This window comes from Rosa chinensis, chromosome 4 (assembly GCF_002994745.2).
Source record: "Rosa chinensis cultivar Old Blush chromosome 4, RchiOBHm-V2, whole genome shotgun sequence".
NCBI classification, from domain to species: domain Eukaryota; kingdom Viridiplantae; phylum Streptophyta; class Magnoliopsida; order Rosales; family Rosaceae; genus Rosa; species Rosa chinensis.
In genome coordinates, this window is record NC_037091.1 from 22,115,413 (window position 1) to 22,137,380 (window position 21,968).

The window sequence follows — 21,968 nt, forward strand, 5'->3', positions numbered from 1 at the left end:
CTCTCTAGCATTATCAAGTCAAATTGACTCAATGGGATGATTCGGGTAGTGAGACCGTAGCCATATGATCTGGGCCAGGATTTTATCATAAGCAGCATTATGAGTGGACAATAGCGCGACATGTGACTAGCGTGTCCATACATCAACCAACACCATAAAACATCTAAGCATTCCGCAAGTTGGTTGAATAGATCCACATAATCCCTTGGATTCTATGTAAGATTGGAATTATTTCTTTAGTGTCCTTTGCATAGGATGGTCTCAATCTTAAAAAATAGGCTTTATAAAACAAAAGATTGGCCTTATAATCAACCAATGAATGTTTTGGTTGAGCCACAATGTCAAATTGACTTTGAGAAGTAAAGAGAGGAGTCAAGTCTCCATACATGGCGTCAAAGCTATGATTTTGCCGCAGGGGGATCACGGCGCCGGTGTTGGCCAGCCGGTGGTGCATGGCGGCGGCACCTCAAGGTGTGGTGGAGGTGCAATGCTCTCTTTGAATAGACTTTTGATTCTTACTTCTCTTCGTTCTGAAGAAGGGATGTCCGTGTGAAGGTTTTAGTATTACGGATCATCATATCATGACCTGGGTGTCCCAAATGATCATGCCAAAGCCTATATGTGTCGGTATCCCAAAGGTCATCTCTTATGATGTCATTGGACTTAATTACTTGAATAGTGGTTACATATAACCTACTAGAGCGACACATAAGCTTCTCTAATACTTGTTTTCGTCCGTATTCATTAGAGGTAATGCAAAGGTTGTTTCCACATAAAAATCACTGGCTCTTATATCTTTAAAATAATAAAGTTCAAATTAAAGAATCGACACTTTGTTAATAATAATAGCCGATGATTACATCAAAGTTTCTAGACCAAAATCTAATCCAAAGTAAAAGTCAAATTTAGACAAATTGTAGTTACTCAATTCTTTTGGTAACTCCAATTAAACATGACTAGGAAAGTAAGAAGAGATGTCGGTGGAGTAAAACTCACTTAAGTACCACTAATCTCAACTAGTTTCCTAGACATCATACTTAATTGGGTGAGCCTAGTGAGAAAGAGTTAAGACAATTGTCATTTATTGATTTCAGGCATAATTGCCATTACATAATTCTTGGAAAATAGAAGACTATACAAAACATTTGTGGCATTTTATCATTATTGCTAGATTTAAAGTCTCCTTTAACTCGATGTCATGATCACCGTTGATCAGATACTCCATAAAATACCATGAAGAGGATGCTCTCTTGATTGAGGTGTATTGACACAATACATATGGTCCCAAGGACCAATGGCGTTGGAATAGCATCACCATGGCCAAAAGTGGCGCCATGGTGTCCAACCCTTATACCCTCAACGTAATGACTCCTTTGGTCATGTATTCACCAATTTTGGCGATTAACTTCTTGAGCAGGTTGATCATATGGATCATATTGTCCATGGCGACTTTCTAGCCATTGAATGGTGCTCATGGTAGCCATCTTGAAGCCTACCAAATTCTATATTCACAAATTCGTGGTTATGCCTTTCAACACAAACCATAGCTCCAATTAGCTGATGGAGATTTGTGATCCGTCCTTCGCTGATTAAGATTTGATAGAATTCTGAGAATCTTAATTCAGTGACGGGGAAGGTAGTTAGGGTTTTCTCAATCAATTGTGCTTCCGAAAAATATTCCATAACAATTTCAAAGTTAGGGAAGCAGAGATTATTCCATCGTGCTTCTAAGTTCGGAAGATCGTGAATTTTAACTAAAACGTTTACGAAGTGCTACCCAAAGGTTTCTAGTGCTATCCTCATTCATGTACTCAACCTAGAGTGCCATCTCTATGTGGCGCTTTATCAAGGTAAGTGCCCTGGAATTGTCTATCTCAGTTTGAGAGTCTTGAGTGGTTCTTTTAGAACGGGGCTCTTCGATTGCAGGCAATAAATCAAGGGCAAATGTGGAGCTCAACATTATGAGCCCACATGAAATATCCCATGCCGGTAGAATTCAATGGAGTAAAATCGAGCTCGTTCAAGTTTGACATCCTAAAACGGAAAGCAAGAACGTTTCGGAGTCAATATGCTTCCACGAAAACTAATATAAGATTTTTGAGCCTTAATGCTACCAAGAAATTGATTTCCAAGAATATTTAGATTAGACAGAAACAATAATGTTTGAATGGTCAAATTTTAATTTTCACGGACACTCTTAGTCCGTAGCTTACGAGTGCTCTTTGTCCGTAATATTTTGATGCTTCACGAACGCTCTTAGTTCGTGGTTTACGAACGCTCGTAGTTCGTATAGCGTGAATCCCCATGATTCCTCTTAATTTTATAGAATCGAACCCACGTTACAGAAAGGCGGGATATAGAAGAAGGGAGGCTGCAAGTCCCCGAAGAAAAAGAAGAAGAAATTAAAGACAGAAAGTAGGAACTTTAATCTTAAATACTTACTTGGATTTCTTTTCTTGTTCTTCTTCTTGGTCTTGATCTTGAACTCGAAGATGATGGCACACGGGTGTGTAGGAGGAGGAGGACTTTCGGCAATGGAGGTGGTGCACGGCCAATGGTTGGTGTGCACGGGTTTTGGGGTTCTAGGGTTTGATGTTGCATCGCAGGATGCTTTGCAGAAAAATTTTGGCTTCTGATTTCAGGGTTAGGGCTCGTGCTGCTAAAGTGTTTAAGGAAAAGAGAACAGTAGAGAGAATTGGGAGAATAGTTGTAATTTTTATTGATAATAGGAGCCTCTATATATAGAGGATACAAGTACATAATCTTTGAGTACAAGGAATCCTATTCTAATTAGAACTAGGAATCTAGAACATTTTCTCCTATTACAACTATAGAAAGTAATCCTAACTTGGTAAGGCACATATACATCGAATATCCTTCAACAAAAAAAACTGATAAAGACCAATATCCAAAATCAAGCATCAATGATCAGATTTTACTCCATCTATACTCCGTCAACGTCTGCTTCTCCTGCGCAGGAGGACTGGCTTCAGCCGGTTAAGGTCGACCAAATATTTGAATGAATGGCTTATGGCTCAATTACAGTATAATTCACCCCAAAACCTGAGTCATTGCACCCTGTTCATGAAACTATTTTCCCGAGTCTTAATTATTATTATTACTTTTGGAAAAGATGGAGGGGTTATCTTATTGCGAAGCAAACGTAAGAATGTAGGTCATCAGTAGGTCATGACTATTTTTTTTTTTTTGTTATTCTTTTAAGAAAACTTCCATTTGCACGTTCTGGATTTGTGTTATGTTTGTCAAGTTAAGCAAAGTCAGTGAGTGTCATGTCCTTCTTCACTCATTTGGTTTAGGAAAAAAGCAAGAAAAAGATTTGAAAATTTGTTTCTGGGGTTTCTGGCTAGGAGATATCATTATGAATGCACTCAATGCAGGATGAGTTCCCCGATCACTTTGAGTTTGAGCCATAACTTGTTGAGGAGTATTGATAGTTTGATGCAACTTTAGTCCAAGGCAAGCAATTTTACCAAGACAATACAATATCGCGTACAATATCGCGTCTTCTGCTCTTAACAACTATGGGTGCGTTTTGGTTGGTTGGTTGGGGGGTGGCCGGGCAGGCGGGCTTTTTAGCTCCCCCGCATATAAGCAATACACTACAAAGCGTTTGGTAACTCTTCCTTCAGCTTAGCTAATTTGCAGTTGACTCATGAAAGCGTAACTAGCAGGGTTGATGAATTTTGGTAAAGAATAGCTAAACTGAACATGTTGTAAGTTTCAGTCAGCACAGGTGGTAATGGTCTCTAAGTGCGAAATCTTTGTTTTATGCCATGTTTCCTTGTTGCTGTTTCTTCTACTCTTATCCTTCTGAGAAATTAGAATAAGATTTTTGAATGGTTAAGTGATGAGAATGAGTCAGTCATACCACTAATATGCTCTCCTTATCCTTTTAATTATTTTTTATTTTAAAATTTTTTTAAGTGCCGTGAGATTCAAATCATCCGCATTGAAGAAAGGTCGGGTGATGTGTCATGTGGTGGGATAGAGATGGATGATGATGCACAAGAAGAATATCATGGTCATGGTGCGCAAGAAATGAAAACAATAAGAAATAACATTATTCAAAGTTTGATGAGTGCGCATAATAATGTGGATGCTTGAATCATAACACTTGTGGTTACTTGATGCCAATTAGAAACTAATTGTTATTAATGTTACTAACATATTTGTATAAGTTATTTTTATTATTGTCCCACTATTAATCATATGGTCACCATATTTTATGAAAATCAAAGTTAAGAAAAATTTATAAGAACATAATAAAGATTAAACTAATGATAACAAAAGCATTTCACATAAATTGTATTACCAAACAATCAAGGCAAAATAAAACACTCGCGACTGCGTTAACCATTGACAACACTTATAATAAGTCAATTTACCAAACACTCAGCTGCTTTACTTTTCAGCCACTTATTTTTAGAAATAAGCAAAAGTCAGGTTTCTTAAAAGTACAGCCATACCAAACACACCCTATACCAGGGGTTTTATCCTCTTTGCTGTTTCGATGGAGGTTCCATTGTGAAAATTCTACCATTGCTTTCCATTGATCATACTACAACCTTATAGGTAGGTCATATAATTGGTATTTATTTACTATTTATTGGATTGATGACCCGACTATTGTATTGTTAAGTGCGCTGATAATGTCAGCATATCTCCAACGACCTTGACAAAGTTGTCCATACTTAATCAACGCCTTGACTTATTTGTTCGTCACTTCATCCCTACCTTATTTGTTCGTCATTGTCGTGTTCATCAAGTTTTCTTACAAACTTATTCTAGTCCTACTCTGGTCCTACTCTTTGCTTCTTTCTGCTGATAGGTGTGGAAATTAAAAGGGGGCATCATGCATCTCCTTAAGTCAAGCATTCAGGGAAAAAATTAGGTAAAAACTTCAAATGATACCTGAACTATTGCCAAACGTATTTTTCCGTACCTACAATTTTTTTTACTCCAAATAGTACTTGAAGTATTGACCGTTACCAATATAGTACCTCCGTTAACTTTTCCATTAAAGTCGCCTACGTGGCATGCATTTTTTTTTTTATAAAAAAACTTCAAACGGTACCTGAACTATTGCCAAAGGTATTTTTTAGTATCTATAATTTTTTTTTTTTGCCACAAATGGTACATGAAGTATTGACCGTTACCAAATATAGTACCTCCGTTAACTTTTCTGTTAAAGTCGCGTATGTAGCATGTATTGTTTTTTTTTAAAAAAAAAAACTTCAAATGGTACCCGAACTATTGCAAAATGTATTTTTGGTACTTATAAATTTTTTATTACCCCAAATTGTACCTCAAGCATTGCCCCAAATCATTTTGTTGAGAAGATTTTTAGCTAAAAGTAAATAGATAATTTTATGAAATATTAGATTTTTTTTTTGTACCGAAACTTGTATTGTTTCAACCTATTTATAACACTTCTTCCGATGAATGAATTTCATATTATGATAAATAAAAGGCGCAATACCTGAGGTACCATTTGAAGTAAAAAAGAATCTACAGGTACCAAAAAATACATTTTGCAATAATTTGGATACCATTTGGAGTTTTTATCCAAAAAAAATATATGCCATGTAGGCAATGTTAACGGAAAAGTTAACAGAGGTACTATATTCAGTGACGGCGCAATACTTCAGGTACCATTTGGAGTAAAAGAAATTCATAGTGACCAAAAAGTATATTTTACAATAGTTTAAGTACCATTTGGAGTTTTTACTCTGAAATTTGTATTTTCATATTACTTTTAACATTTATTTAAAGAGATTAACATTTATTTAAAGAGATTGCTACATACTAGTACCTAGGATAAACACACACTCATCTCGACAAGCAAAACTAGTGCCTTTACTTAGCGTGCACAATATTGCTGCTCTCACCATTCCCATTTTCATGGGAAACCCACAAATGTTCATGCCATTTGGACTAGTTGTGTTACTTCACTACGCATGCTTCCTTCACTCGGGCACCTCCTCTACTTCCAACTTCACTGATCTAACTGCTCTTCTTGCAATTCAATCCAAACTCACATTTGAACCTACCAAAACTGTCTTGGGTGGCAATTGGACCACCAACACAAGCTTCTGTGATTGGATTGGGGTCTCTTGCAGTAAACGAAGGCAAAGAGTCACTGCCTTGGACCTGTCATATATGGGTCTCCAAGGCACAATTGCACCACATGTTGGCAACCTCTCCTTTCTGGTCTCATTGGATCTCCGAAATAACAGCTTCTCTGGGTTCCTGCCAAATGAAATCAGCCATTTACATCGCTTGAAGGTACTCATGCTGCATGCCAACCAGTTGGAGGGAAACATTCCTCCAACTTTGTATCGCTGCGAAAAGCTTGAACTGATTAGCCTTGCAATAAACAAGCTTAGCGGCCATATACCTAAAGAGTTGGGTTTCTTACCCAGACTTGAGCAACTATTGATTGGTAACAATAATTTTTCTGGTGGAGTTCCACCAATTTTGGGTAACATTTCAACATTAGAAGTATTGAATATGTCCTATAACGGCCTTACTGGTTCACTTCCTTCTTCCCTGTTTAACCTGTCTTCTTTAGTTACTTTTTCTGTGGAACAAAATCACCTTTCTGGAAGTTTTCATGATGTTGATGTCTGCCATTCTTGGCCTAGACTTCAATTCCTTTCTCTTGTTCACAATAATTTTAGTGGCCAGCTTCCTTACTTCAGAAATTGTACAGAGCTTGTCATCTTGTATTTATCATTCAATAAGTTTGTGGGAAAAATTCCAGCAGATATTGGCAACTTACAAAACCTTGAGGAACTTTATCTTAGTTTTAATAGCCTAACTGGTACTATACCTCCTAGCATAGGTAACTTGTCCAGCTTGAGATCCTTGCTTTTAAGGGAGAATAACCTTAAGGGAAGCATTCCTCGTGATTCAGGACGACTTTCTAGATTGGTCTTTTTCGTGATTCGTACGAATGGCCTAAGCGGACCAGTGCCTCTGGAAATATTCAATATCTCCTCCCTGCAAGTTATTGAAGCAAAAGATAATGCCCTTTCAGGAAAGTTTCCTTCCTCCTCTGCAGTTCGGCTTCCTAGCATTGGATTCATCACTCTTTCTCACAATAAAATTACCGGACATGTCCCATCCTATTTTGCAAATTTTACAAAGCTCTACGTATTTCAGGTTACATCCAACTTTCTCTACGGACCAATTCCCAAGAATTTTGGTAGCTTAAATCACCTCGAAAACCTTCTTCTCGGGGGAAATCAATTAACAGGAGATCCCGGAGTTCCTACACTTGATTTTCTTTCTTCTTTGTTTAATGGCCCTTCCCTGAAAAGATTAGTTCTGTCTGAGAATCCTTTAAATGGCACCATACCAAACTCCTTTGGAAATTCTTCTTCTCCTCTCCAGTTCTTTTGGATAGACAAGTGCCAGATTAAGGGCCACATACCCAAGGGAATTGGTTCTTTGAAAAGCTTGACGTACCTTTTATGGGGTAACAACAATCTGAGTGGAAATATACCAGAGTCAATTGGAGGTTTGGAGAGGCTGCAAAGATTGTATCTTGGCAACAACAGTTTAGAAGGCTGTATTCCAGACGAGCTTTGTCTTTTGAGGAACCTGGGAGAACTATCACTACAAAACAATAAAATCTCTGAATCAATCCCAAATTGCATAGGAAACCTCAACCTCCTTCAGAAAGTTTTCCTAAGTTCCAATAGATTGACATCATCAGTACCGTTGGGTTTATGGGACCTTGAAAATCTCCTGTTCTTAGATCTGTCAATCAATTCTTTTTATGGGAACTTACCTCCAAGCTTGAGCAAGTTGAATGCCATTCAAGAGATAGATTTATCTCAAAACCAATTTACCGGAAACATTCCAAGCACCATAGGCAGTTTGCAAACTCTGAGCTCTCTTAATCTGTCACAAAACTTCTTTACAGGTTCTGTTCCACAAACTTTTGGTGATCAGCTGAAAGGGTTGGAATTGTTGGACTTATCATTCAATAATCTTTCTGGTGCAATACCAAACTCTCTTGAGAAACTCAAATTTCTCAACTACTTAAATCTCTCGTTCAACTACCTCTCCGGAGAGGTCCCTTCTGGGGACGTTTCGTCAACTTCAATGCCCAGTCATTTTTGGAGAATAAAGCACTATGTGGGAGACGAGAGTTTGGACTCCCACCTTGCAAGACTCATAGGACTCAAAAATCAAAAGTGGCCACTCGTTTGCTGGCCAAATATGTTCTTCCAGCCATTGCATCAACACTGATTCTCATAGCCCTCTGTTGTATGTTGACAAGGTATGGAAAAAGAAAGAGAGGCAAGACTCCGAGTTCAGTTGAACAGTTAACAACAGTGGAGCATATTGTGATATCATATCAAGAACTCCGTCGGGCTACAAATGACTTTTGTGAAAGCAACTTACTTGGAGTGGGAAGTTTTGGCTCGGTGTACAAGGGGATACTGTCTAATGGGACAACCATTGCTGTCAAAGTTCTTAAGCTGGAAATGGAGGGTGCTGTAAAAAGTTTTGATGCAGAATGCAAGGTGTGGAGAACAATCCGGCATAGGAATCTTGTAAAGGTCATAACTACATGTTCTAGCCCTGAGGTCAGTGCTTTGGTGCTGCAGTACATGTCTAATGGCAGTCTTGAGAAATGGTTATACTCTCACAACTACTGTCTCAGTATTCTGCAAAGAGTGAGCATGTTGATCGATATTGCATCTGCTTTGGAATATCTCCATCATGGCCAAGCAGAAGCAGTGGTGCACTGTGATGTGAAGCCTGGGAATATCCTTCTTGATGAAGACATGGTAGCACATGTTGCAGACTTCGGTCTTGCAAAAAATTTAGCAAAAAACAAAGAGGAAACACAGACAAGAACCATCGGCACTCTGGGCTACGTAGCACCAGGTAACTCAAAATATTTACTTTTGATTATTGCTACATGATCAAAGTTATAAAACTAATTGCGATTAGTTCATGGAGAATAACAAACGTAGAAGTTCGTCTTATGTCAAAGTCTTAATCCATGAAATCTGACAAAACCTATTTAGATGCATTATTATGGCATTAAAGATGGATCAGATAAATTATATGATCTGTGAAAGATAAGTTTGGTTGCTTGCAGTTAATTATCTTGTTGTATTGGGCCCTGGCCCCGAGAATGTTTTATCAAACAGGATGCCAATTACAAGGTTTATAAGTCAAGTAACTCATAGCTTTTGTCAAGGCTATCGACATGTTTAACATAGCATTTGGAGTTTCTATAGAAACATGCAGCAATTTATAGTTTATGCTTCATACTTGGCAGAGTGCTGTACTAATATTGGAATTGCTTTATAATTGATGCTTGTCAACAGAGTATGGTTCTGCCGGAAAAGTGTCCAAAAAGGGTGATGTCTATAGCTTTGGGATAATGCTGCTGGAAATAATGGCGAGAAAGAAACCCACTGATGAAATGTTTGCCGGAGAAGTTACTTTGAGGCAATGGATAAATGTCTCTATCCCTGATAATGTTCTGGAAGTGGTGGATGCTGGCTTATTGAGCATAGAAGAGGGAAGAGACATGAATGCCACAGAAAGTATCCTAGTGTCCATCCTCGAAATAGGCTTGACGTGTTCGGAAGAAGTAGCAGAGGATAGAATGGACATTAAGGATGTGGTGCCCAAGCTCAAGAAAATAAAATTGGCACTACAACATTGAGTCAGATCGAGGTGTACTTTAATATCCAGAGTTTAGCCTTGTTTTTTTTTTTGTTTGCACAACTTTGTTATTTCTCATTGTCTTTCCTATACATAAGTTGGTTGGTGTGTTCAATGTCAGTAATTATTTCCATAGTCTGATTGCCTCAATAACAAAATTGAAATCATTCTCGAGGACCGGATAATCACTGTAACAAAAGTTAATCTATCCGCGTTCTTTTGTCTTTTGTCTCTGAGGCATTTCAGCAAGCACATTGTAGCCAAAATAGTTAATACACTGACCTGATTACATAGTTGGTAAAAACATCCATGCAGTTGCTCTTGAGATCTGCCCACCAAGGTTCAAATTGAAAGCTTCTTGCAAACAACAAACATCAGAGCACAAAAGTGGAATACTCCATTGAGCTCATGTAAGCGGGGTTGGTGATCGGGCACGCAATCATGGTTGCTTGGCTAGGGCGCCCACCGGATTGATTGGGCAGTGATGCCGACCTCGATGGAAAGCTCTGTTTTCGCTGGTTCGGGTTGTAGGGATGGAGGGTGGTAGGTTGGGCCTTTGGGCTTCAACCCACTTCTCTTTCTCTCTCTAGCTTGGGCTGAGTCTTTTGAGGGTTTGTCATATGCTAGTCCTATATTGTCCTAGGTCAATCCGTCAATGCTGGTTAGCTGTTCTTGACGAGTGGAGATGTACACCGCAGATATTTAGCGTTGTCAAGTATGTTGTTTCAATTTATGGTAGTATACTAGTATAGAAATAACATTTTTTTTTCCAGCTTTTTTCTTTTTGGATTTTAGTCTTGCAATAATTGAGCAGTGGATATAATTTGAGAGATCTTCGGATCCTTCTCGCTTAACCTTGTACGGTCGTATGATTTTTTGATCACAGGAATGAATCCTTCTTTTACCCTAAAAAAAAAAATTGATGAAATAATAGGAGGTACCATTGGAGATGCTCTTAGGTGATAGTGTGATACTGTACATTCTTTTAAGTAGTACATTTGCCAAATTAATGTCCAAAAAAGCCACACTAACGTTTTTTTTTTTTTTTTTTTTATAAAAAAAAAGCCACACTAACGAAAACATACTGCAAATTAATATAGTTTAATAGGTCGAGGATTTTTTTTTATTTTAATTCTTTTTTAGGAAAGAGGAAGATATATTCTTGACCAAAAGATCATGCGACCATACACGGTCAAACTTGAGGGATTCGAAGATCCCTCATATTGTATCACATGCTCAGTTATTCAAAATGACTAACATCCAAAAAGAAAATGCCATAACTAAAATCCCAAAAAGAAAATGCAGAAAAAATAAAACCCTACTCCTATATATACAATCCTAAATAAATAAAAAATTGCCTTGACGCCTAAGAGACCTTTATGGTGTACATCTCAGCTCATCAAAAGCACTTGCATTGACCTAGGACATTATAGAGCTAAGAGCAGAAAATACTACATTCACCCCCCCCCCCCCCCAAAAAAAAAAATAAAAATAAAAGGTTCAAACCAGACCCATGTTAGGATCACAATTAGTGAGATGAGTCATATATTGGGCTTATGTGGCTTATATCTATTTGGGCCTGATAATTGTATGGGTTCTTGGGTCGGGTCATCATACATACAGATCTTTAGGGATTGTTAGCTGTTCCGTTATATAAGTTCATAGCCGCATTGTAGAAGAATCATCGATGAAATGAATCTTGTTTAATATTTACCTTTTAATTTCATGTTCCAATTTCTTTTATGCATTATGATCCTAACAGCCCAAACCGAGGGAGGGAGGGAGATAGAGAGAGAGGATTAACGCAAGACCTAGCCCACAAAACCACGTCTCTGTAGCCCAGGAAGGCTAAGGCCCAAAGACCCAAATCCACCATCGTCAACTCTACACCAAAGATCCAGCTGGAGATGGCTCACTGGGGAGCAGTAGCTGTCACCCTTCCAGTGGCCGGCCTTACCCTTCACCATCGAAGTGGCCTAGGGAGAAAGCCTCCTTTGGGCCCCAACCTGGTACTTAAGCACAGTCAGAAGAGCCACACCTGATCCCACACACGAGCACCGCGAGCAACTCTCCGCAATGGAAAATTTATTACAGTAAATAATGAAAGGAGTATCAGAAATGGTCAATATGCTTACAGAGCTTCCTTGAAGAAAGGCATTGCATAATGTTAGAATTTATGGCTTTGATACCACTGTTGTAATTTGGTGCGGAAGCTTTAGGAGTAGTGGGCTGGGTAAATGTGTTTAGGAAAAGATATTTAGGAGCTACAATTTGGGAGAAGGAGTCTAGTATGACACTTTGAAAAAGTGGAGAATTGATTGGAACAGAGGAGGGAAGGCTTTTACTTCTTGATTGATTGATTAACTAATTACCTTAACATCTCCTCATACATATTTATAGAACAAGTCCACCGACCTTCCTCATGATGCTTCTAGATACATAGAATTTCTTAATTACATGGTCACCAACATTAGCTTATATGGTTAATTGTTAACCACACAATTATACACTACACTAGAACTTACTGGATAACATGATTAGTCTAGATTAATCTAGCTAGATTTGTACAAGTTCTAGATTAATCTAGATAACTAGATTATCAATTTGCATTACTGTTTTAACACTCATCCTTAATGCACATTGATGATACTCTGAGCAATCTCATAGTAATTCAAGTCTTGATCTTGGAAGTGCCTTGGCGAAGATGTGCTCGCTCTTGCTTTCTTTTTCATGGCCTTCCTTCAGCTTTCTTCTTCCCTAGCCTTTCTCTGGCTTTCTTCTTCATTGGAACTTCACAACTTTTAGACTTCGAAGGATTTAAAATTCCTTCTTTATTTGCTTGATGTGGTGGAGTCTTCAGCTGCTTTTTCTCTAGGCCAATATTTTTCTTCTTGATTTGTGCTTTCATGGCCATTTGTTGCCATTGAATTGGAAAATTTATATTTTTCATCCTTATTTTGAAGTTTAACCTTCTTTTCTTGTCAAATATTTTGCAGAAGTCTCGATGAAATAATATAGAATAACCATTTATCATCATTTGTCCGACACTTAGGAGATTATGCTCCAAGCTAGGAACTAATAGAACATCATTAATCTTTTTAGTTCCTAAATTAGTCGGGATGGAAATCGTACCTTTTCCTTTAGTTTTCACCATTTCTCCATTTCCTAGTTTCACTCGTGACATGTGATTGTTGCAGCAGCTATCCACGTACAACTTCTTGTTTTTCTCTTCAATCGCTGAGTGACATGCATAGAAGAGATTCTCATCTTGCTCGTTTTCTTCTGAAAAGTCTACTCGGTGATTCTTCTTGAGGAAACAATTTTCTTCAATATGACCAAACTTGTTGCAGTTTTGGCATTTTGGTTTTCCCCAAAACCAACAATCTATTTCTCAATGATTATTTTTGTGGCAAATTCCACATGGAGAATAGTTTCTTTTCTCCTTTATATCTTTTTATTTGCCCAATATTTGGGTCTATCTCCTTCTCTAGAACATTCTTCAAACTTCTTATCTTTTTCATATTTCTGAGATCGAATATTGAGTTTAGATTGGAATGCACTTTCTATAGGACTTTCATTCCGACTACTCAATCTTTTCTCATGAGCTTCTAAAGAGCCTATCAATACTGTCACCGAAAGATTCGATATGTCTTTCGAATGTTCAATGGCAGTTACTATTGGATCATATTTTTCAATGAGGCTAATGATTATTTTTTTTTAACTACTCTAGTCTCGCTAATATTTTTACCATAGGCTCTTAATTGATTTACTATTTCCTTTAACCGGGAATAGTAATCTTTAATGATCTCAGAATCTTTCATTTTCAAATTTTCTAAATCTCTCCTCATAGTTTGTAATTTGACGGAAAGTACCTTTGTAGTTACTTGAAACTCCTCCTTTAGTAGATCCCAAGCTTCTTTTTATGTGGTAGCTCCCATGATTCTTGAAAAATTTGTATCGTCCACTACTTGTTGAATGGCAAAAAGAGCACTAGCATCTCTTAGTTTTTATTTCTTTTCTTGCCTCAATTGCTGTACCATCAAATTTTCTGGAGTCGAGAATCATTTCTCTACTATATCCCACAGATCTTGAGACATGAAGAAGGTTACTCCAAAAATCATAGTTTTCTCCCTTGAAGATGGGAAGAGGAATTGATGTTTGGTTGGAGTTGGAGGTGGAGATAGACATGGTGGAAGACACAAATCAACGCCCCAAATAGATGATCAAACAAGCTCTGATACCACTGTTAGAATTTGTGGCTTTGATACCACTGTTGTAATTTGGTGCGGAAGCTTTAGGAGTAGTGGGCTAGGTAAATGTGTTTAGGAAAAGATATTTAGGAGCTAGAAGTTGGGAAAAGGAGTGACAGGACCTGCCCCGAATTTCAACCTGAAATCCGAAGTGGCCCTGCGGGGCCCACCTTAGAAGAAATCCTATCTAAAATTTGGCGGAACTTCCCCTAAAAGTGGACTACCCAGAACCTGTAGAAAAACATATACACTTCTAAACAATTCCCCTTATTCTCCTGAAGCCACCCTGCTCCCCATAACACAACATTCCCCCAATTCACATAACAATTAAAACGCAACTTGAATAACATTAATCTCATAAGTAATCAGAGCAATTCTTATAAAAAGGTAAACAAGGAAAACCTAATTCAAAGGCAAACGCGGAAGCCATGCTCTTGACTATGCCTCAACTCCATGTATGCCCGACCTCAACTAATTTCGCCTGCAAACTGGGCATTTGAAACTGAAGGGCCCATGGGAAAGTACATAAAAACGTTAGCGTGAGTGGACAAAAATAAGTAATTAAGATGATTTAAATGAAACAAACTTGAATACTTTCCTACTTATTTAAATTTATAAAACCTCGATGCATGCAACGTTTACAAAACATATTTCTTTAAACTTCAAATCTCGTGAAAACATACCAGCCCCGCTGGTTAGAGAAATCAGACTAGGCCCCGCTAGTCAAGTAATAATAGGATATGGGGAAGAGATTTCACCATACGGGTATAGGAGCCCTTAGACTCTACCCTCGACCGCCACCCACACATAGATTGTGTGAGGAGGAGAACTAATAACCTCGACTGCCACTCACAAACACAAAGTAAGTGAGGAGGAGACACAATCCAAACAACCCGAATATGGTGAGGAAAACAATCGAAAACCAGTAAATCCATAAATCTGTAAAGCTTCCCCAACATTTCACGAGAAAAAACAAGTATTTTCCAATGACGTGGCCCCGCACGCCAAAATATTCTCAAAATCATAGCAAATAGACGAGATCAATTTATAAATCGTAACTCAGAAACAAAATCAAATCCACAATCATCAATAAGGCATTCCCAATGCCAAAACCAAAGGTCGATAAACAAATAAGAAAAAAATAACTTCATCGAAATCCCATTTCGAAAATCATTTCAAAATCTCAAGTCGACGAATAGAAAAATAAAATATGAAATTCCGGAAATTATCTCAGAAAATAATTCGTTGAAAATCAACATAAATCATAAATTCGAATCCGAGCATAACAAATTAATATCCGAAAGTCATAACCAAGATAAATTATAATCAATCTCTAAAAATCATTATTGAAAGCAAAACCACAAGATAAACCGAAATCAAATTCCAAAATCAATTCATATGCTCGAAAAGTAATATGATAATTAAACAAAGCATTACTTTAAGAAATAAATGCATGCATCATTATTTAAAACAAAAGTCCACTCACGGTACTATTCCGACGATAACGTATACGAGTTCCTTCAACGAGCAAGAGCTCGGTACGTCGCCCTGTACACAATTATACTCTGAAATTGAACTTTCTTTTCCCATTTAATCCAACTTCACCCCTAATACTAACTCATTAGTTTAAAGGTTCTAGGGCAGAATCAAAAGAAATCCGACGGGCGGATTCTCGTAATTCAATGATCGACATCCCAAACTTCGGAATTACACAATGGATACAAAACTCCTTCAATTTCCACCAAACTTCACATATATAAGCTCTAGATCCAAAATAGGATTTAACTAGCTAAAAACAGAAGCCAAAAACCTGCCTTATACGCCTCCACGCGCCACCCACAGTGGAGGCGCGTGGGGCCCACGCGCCGGCGGCCACCACCTTCAATAGCAACCAAATTTTGACAGCAACAACTACTCAACACGCCCAACATTTTTTTCAACTACAAAACATTCCAATTTTACCTTTAAGTGCATGAAATCGGCCGGTGAAATTTTTCCATAAAATTCAAAACCCTAGATTCGGGTATTTCTTCGATTCGACCTCCACACTGAGAATTGGAGCTAGAGACTTGGGGGGAAATGTTCCATAGCTCGAGGCGCGTCGATTGACCCGGAATTGTCGCCGGGGACCACCGGAACCGAAAGAAATCGCCGGAATTCGTCAAATGGGACCGTCGGGCTTTAGACTTCGATCTCACTTTTCTGACCAAAACATCACCACCCACGGCCACAGCCGTGTAAAGGAGGAGAAGCCGCGTCGACCACTTAGCGGGGCTCGCCTTATGGTGGCCGGACGGCGCCGATCTCGACGGAGACAGAGGAAAATCGAAAGAAGAGGGAGAGAGGTAGGGGGAGAGGAGAGAGAAAATGAGAGAGTTAACTAGGTAGTTTCCGAAAATGGAAGCTGCCACAGTAACTTTCTATATATATAGAAAGTTACTGTGAACAGTAAGTTATACATTTTTGGCCATAACTTTCGTATACGAACTCCTATTTTTACGTACCACATATGCACGCGCTTGGTTTAACGTCCTCTACTACTTTCATGAAGAAAATTTTCTCAAATTTTGACCCCAACCAAAAGTCAACTTTTAGGGCCACTAAAATTACCGAAACGACAGTAAAAGTGAAAGTAATTGCCGTTTACCGTCCAAATAACTAGTAAACTGGTATTTTAAGATACAAGACGTAACAAGGAGTCTAGTATGACACTTTGAAAAATAGGAGAATAGATTGGAACAGAGAAGGGAAGGCTTTTACTTATTGATTGATTGATTAATTAATTACCTTAACATCTGATCATACATATTTATAGAACAAGTCCACCGACTTGTTCCACCAACCTTCCTCATGATACTTCTAGATACATAGATTTTCTTAATTACATGGTCACCAACATTAGATTATGTGGTTAATTGTTATCCACACAATTATACACTACACTAGAACTTACTAGATAACATGATTAGTCTATATTAATCTAGCTAGATTTGTACAAGTTCTAGATTAATCTAGATAACTAGATTATCAATGTGCATTACTGTTTTAACACATACGATATATGAGTCTCTATGCTTAGTGATATGCCAATAGACATCAATGGTGCTAATAAAATCTCGTGGTGGTTTTCAGTGTTTCTCTTGAAAAACAGTATCTATGCATGAAGTTAACATTAGCAAATGTTATATCTGATTAGTGGGCAACAAAATATAACAGGGTTTTGAAAGGTGATCACATAATAGAACCATACAAAACTTACTAGAGAAAGAAAATACTAAACTTTTCAAGATGTTATGGGAGTGGAGGCTTTTAGGTGATTACTATGTAGCATGCTATACATTGCATTATACCAAAACCTATCCCATGTAACCATTTGTGTGTATCTATTTCTTGTTTTGCAGATTGACACTATATGATAGGAGCACAAAGTGTGCCGTTTTTAATATGTATTTTCCCTCATTTGGCTAAGTTATTCTCTTAAAATTATTAATTATAAAATAGTTTATGTTTTTAGGTACTTCAAGGTCGGAACTGAAGAAAATAGGTGAAAAAGAGCGTAAATGAAGGATAAGTCATTTTATATACTTTCCTCTTTCATTTTAGGAAATATTTCCTATTTTGTTTTAGGGAACTTTCTTCATGTGAACGAAATATTTCTGCTTTTCTTATTTTAAAGAGAGAATTTAGGAGTCATTGAGAACTCTTGAGTGATGAAATTAAGGAAAATTGAAGGATAAGAAGACTTGCATAAATCAGGAGGAATTCAAGGAGTTTTCATTTATTTAAATTCTTCTTATTTCATGGAGATAAAAGGGAGTGTTTATAGTCAATATTTATTTCTAATTATCTTATTTCTTATTGATTATAGACTCTAATTAATTTCTGATTTTTCTTGATTATAGGAGTTTATTGTGTGCACAAAATTAGTGCAATTCAAAGGAGAGGAATAAGGGATGTATCTAGTCACTATTCAAGGGAAAGGGAAGGAGTATTGCATGATTAACTCTAGAGATTTCCATCAGTCAGTAAGGGGAAAAGAGATCAGAAAATTCAAGACTCTATAAAGAGAAAATCAAGGAAATTTAGAGGAGAAATCACCTCTAGATGAATGGCCATGATTACATCACAAGAGAGGAGAATTCCACTATAAATAGCAGCCATTCTCAACACCAAGAGTATCACTTACAATTGTAAGTAGAGTCATAGTTACACTTTGAAGCTTTCCTTAGCGGCTTAGCAACAATGTGATGAACTCGTCTCTGCTATGCTAGTGGAGCGTCCTTGACTTAGCGCCTAAGAGCTTTGTAGATGGATGGAAGGATGGTGGTCACGGTCCTATAGGTGATGGAAGTTTGAGAAGTGAATTGGGCAGAGTTATGGAATAGTTTTTGGCCAGGAAGTGATAGGCCGGGAAGTGATGCTCTTGGTGTTGAGAACGGCTACTATTTATAGTGGAATCCTCCTCTCTTGTGATGCAATCATGGCCATTCATCTAGAGGTGATTTCTCCTCTAAAGTTCCTTGATTTTCTCTTTATAGAGTCTTGAATTTTCTGATATCTTTTCCCCTTAATGACTGATGGAAATCTCTAGAGTTAATCATGCAATACTCCTTCCCTTTCCCTTGAATAGTGACTATATACATCCCATATTCCTCTCCTTTGAATTGCACTAATTTTGTGCACACAATAAACTCCTATAATCAAGAAAAATCAGAAATTAATTAGAGTCTATAATCACTCCCTTTTATCTCCATGAAATAAGATAATTAGGAATAAATATTAACTATAAACACTCCCTTTTATCTCCATGAAATAAGAAGAATTTATGTAAATGAAAACTCTTTGAATTCCTCCTGATTTATGCAAGTCTTCTTATCATTCAATTTTCCTTGATTTCATCACTCAGGAGTTCTCAATGGGATGGACTCCTAAATTCTCTCTTTAAAATAAGAAAATCAGAAATATTTTGTTCAAATGAAGAAAGTTCCCTAAAACAAAATAGGAAATATTTCCTAAAATGAAAGAGGAAAGTATCTAAAATGACTTATCCTTCATTTACGCTCTTTTTCACCTATTTTCTTCACTTCCGACCTTGAAGTACCTAAAAACAGAAACTATTTTATAATTAATAATTTTAAGAGAATAACTTAGCCAAATGAGGGAAAATACATATTAAAAACGTCACACTTTGTGCTCCTATCAAATTCCCCCACACTTAGCTTTTGGTAGTCCCTTAGCAAAATCAAAACGAAAGACTCTACCAAAACAAACAAGTAACTACTAGACTCTACACAAGTGACACACAAAGACTATAGTTGCCCTTAACATTTGTCTCAGAAATCCTTACTCTTATGGCATCAAAATTAGCACTTAATCAAGAATCAATATTTAGATATTCAAGAGCTAATTCAAACATGTAATCCACATATAAATAAGTAGGGCTTGGTTGTAACAGTGGTGATGGGTGGAGCTCAGCATGTTTCAGACAAGTATGGTTCATATGCTCACAAGGTATATCCACTATTTCTTCACTCAGATCAAGGCAATGCTTAAAAGCTTATAATCACTCAATTATATGTGATAGAAAATATTTTGAGGCAATCAAATAGCTCACATATATATAAGAAACGAAAAGCACTTTGTGAATATAATTTTTTCAAGATCTCATGAAAGATATCAACTACTTGCACAAATGGACCCAAGCCATAGGTTCAACTCTTATAACTCATCTCCACAGATCAAAAGCTATCTCATCTTAAGGATCCAAAAGGTCTTATAAAGGGTTGTAATGGGGCCAAGGCTCAAGGTTTTAAGAAATGAAAGCTAAGGAATCACAAAAAGATCATAAAGACCTAACAGAGCATTTACAATTCACCTTATGTCTCCATATTAAGGGCCAGTTTTCATTTTGTTGGGCCCAACCATCATTTTCAACTCCTTGCATCATTGTGAAAAAGAACAAAGACCTCATATTATGATTTTGAGCCTTCAACATACACAAACTCCTAATTCACAAACAAAGAATCATGTCCAACACTTTTTTTTTCTCTTGCCGTTTCTTTTTAGTAATTTTTTTTTTAACGGCCTCATTGTTTTTCTTTTCTTTCTCTTGGACAAATCCACCCCCACACTTATTTCTCATCATCCCTTCACACAATACATCACAAAATTAAGCTCTACTAGGCCCTAAGGACAATGGTAGAGTCAAAACTATACTAAGGTTCACATGATGAAGATTATGCGGGTGATGAAAGAAAGACTTATACATGTAGGCTCAAAGAGGTTTATCTAAGGGGTGTACAACTTGTGCACACAATTAGGGACACGTGGCATTTTGACATTGGTAATAATTCCTAGAGTGCCTTTATCCTTTCCAGAATCAGGGACATGTATTGATAAAAGTTTCAACAAGCATAAGAGTGAATTCTAGCATTCTCTAGTCCATTAAACTTAATCTATGACAAGCAATCAATCAAATGAAAGAATAATGAGATCATCAAAACATCGCCAATAAAATAAGAATATACTTTTCATTTATCACTCCAAGAAAAAGGCACATGGCTCAAATATCTCACATGGGCTTTTATGAATCAAAACTCATCTTAACATACTCATATTCTATACCAAGGTCACGAAATCCATATCCACTACTCATGCACATGCTTTTCATATATCACAATTAACCAAAGAATAACATTTAATATCATCTCAATATTGTGATCCTCTTTTAGCCATAATTTCAGAGATATTAAATCATCCTAGACAGTTAAGGGCATCCTAAGACTCAAAGTTAAAAGAAAAGACTAAGACTAATGCCAACAAGGTTTTGGACTAGGGTTATTTCCTTTCTTCTTTCGGTAACTCCTTTGGGACATGACCAGGTGAGGAGGAGACAGATTTTGGCGGAGCTCAGCTCACTTGTTTAGTAGGGGACAAGACCCTTTCCTTTCTTCTTTCGTTTACTCCTTTGGGACCAGGTGAGGAGGGGACCGATTTTGGCGGAGCTCAGCTGACTTGTTTAGCAGGGAACAAGACCCTTTGCTAACACTTCTCGGATCCAAACCAGACCTTAGACATCACGCTTTAATAGATGCGCTTACTTTGAAGAAAGTATTTCACCCAAAAATTATTTTGACTCAATAAATAAAAGCAACGAAATTTTTTTAATTTTGGACTTTTTTCAATTTTTTTGTATTTTCAATATATATGACTCAAGACAAAAGTATAAATCCCTTCCCCACACTAGAGGTGGCAAACGGGCCGGCCCGGCCCATTTTAAGCGGGCCTAGTCGTGCTTCGTGCCGTGCTTGGGCCGGCCCATTTATTATCTTGTCGGGCTCGTGCCGGCCCATTTACTTAAACATTAAGCGTGACCCGACCCATGGCCTGAGCCCATATGGTGCCGGGCCGTGCTCGTGCCGGGTCAATAACTGGTCGTGCTCGTGCCTACCCACTATAAAGCACGATTTTAAAATCTTAATTTGAACAAATAAAAATTAATTTTATTTAACTATTTAGAAAATTAAAATAAATTAAGTTCTACAATGTTTTTCTTAATCTTAGCTTTTTAAGATTAGATTTCTAATAATTTTTTATATTCCACTATAAGAAAGAAAGGAAAAAAAAAAAAAAACTCAAAATATATTGTTTTTAGTATATTATTGTGAGATTAATCTTTATTAATATAATGAAGATTTAGTATCTATTATTCTTTCCTTCATTCTATAGTTGTGTTATTATGAGATTAGTCTTTATTAATAAACATATATTTAATATTTAGAAAAAAATACTTATGTCAAAACAAGGATATAATGTTTTGTTTCATTATTTTGACAATATAAAAGAAAGCATTGGTGGAATTGTCATGAGATTTTAAATAAAAAGGTCTCATATTCAAATCTCATCATTGTATTTTTTTAATATTTTTAAAAACGAAATGAAATTTTGTGTTTGTAACGGGCCGGCCCACAATATATCGTGCTCGGGCCGTGCCGGGCCCAT

The 21,968-nt window shown here is 37.1% G+C and overlaps 1 protein-coding gene across 1 annotated transcript; it reads left to right on the forward strand.

Moving 5' to 3' along the window:
• Positions 1 to 6,180: 6,180 nt before the first annotated feature.
• Positions 6,181 to 9,850, forward strand: LOC112198991 (receptor kinase-like protein Xa21). The gene is made up of 3 exons (XM_040518689.1): positions 6,181 to 7,988; positions 8,102 to 8,925; positions 9,375 to 9,850. Exons 1-3 carry the CDS (start codon positions 6,181 to 6,183, stop codon positions 9,716 to 9,718), a joined length of 2,976 nt encoding a protein of 991 aa, XP_040374623.1. The 3' UTR covers positions 9,719 to 9,850.
• The last annotated feature ends 12,118 nt before the right edge of the window (positions 9,851 to 21,968 follow it).

Bases quoted from the DNA above. Each gene is read 5' to 3' on its own strand.
- LOC112198991 (XM_040518689.1), top strand. From the start codon at position 6,181: ATGGGTCTCCAAGGCACAATTGCACCACATGTTGGCAACCTCTCCTTT. The intron at 7,989-8,101 runs GTTGGAATTGTT...ACCTCTCCGGAG, and splicing joins TTTGGTGATCAGCTGAAAGG to AGGTCCCTTCTGGGGACGTT. The intron at 8,926-9,374 runs GTAACTCAAAAT...GCTTGTCAACAG, and splicing joins TCTGGGCTACGTAGCACCAG to AGTATGGTTCTGCCGGAAAA.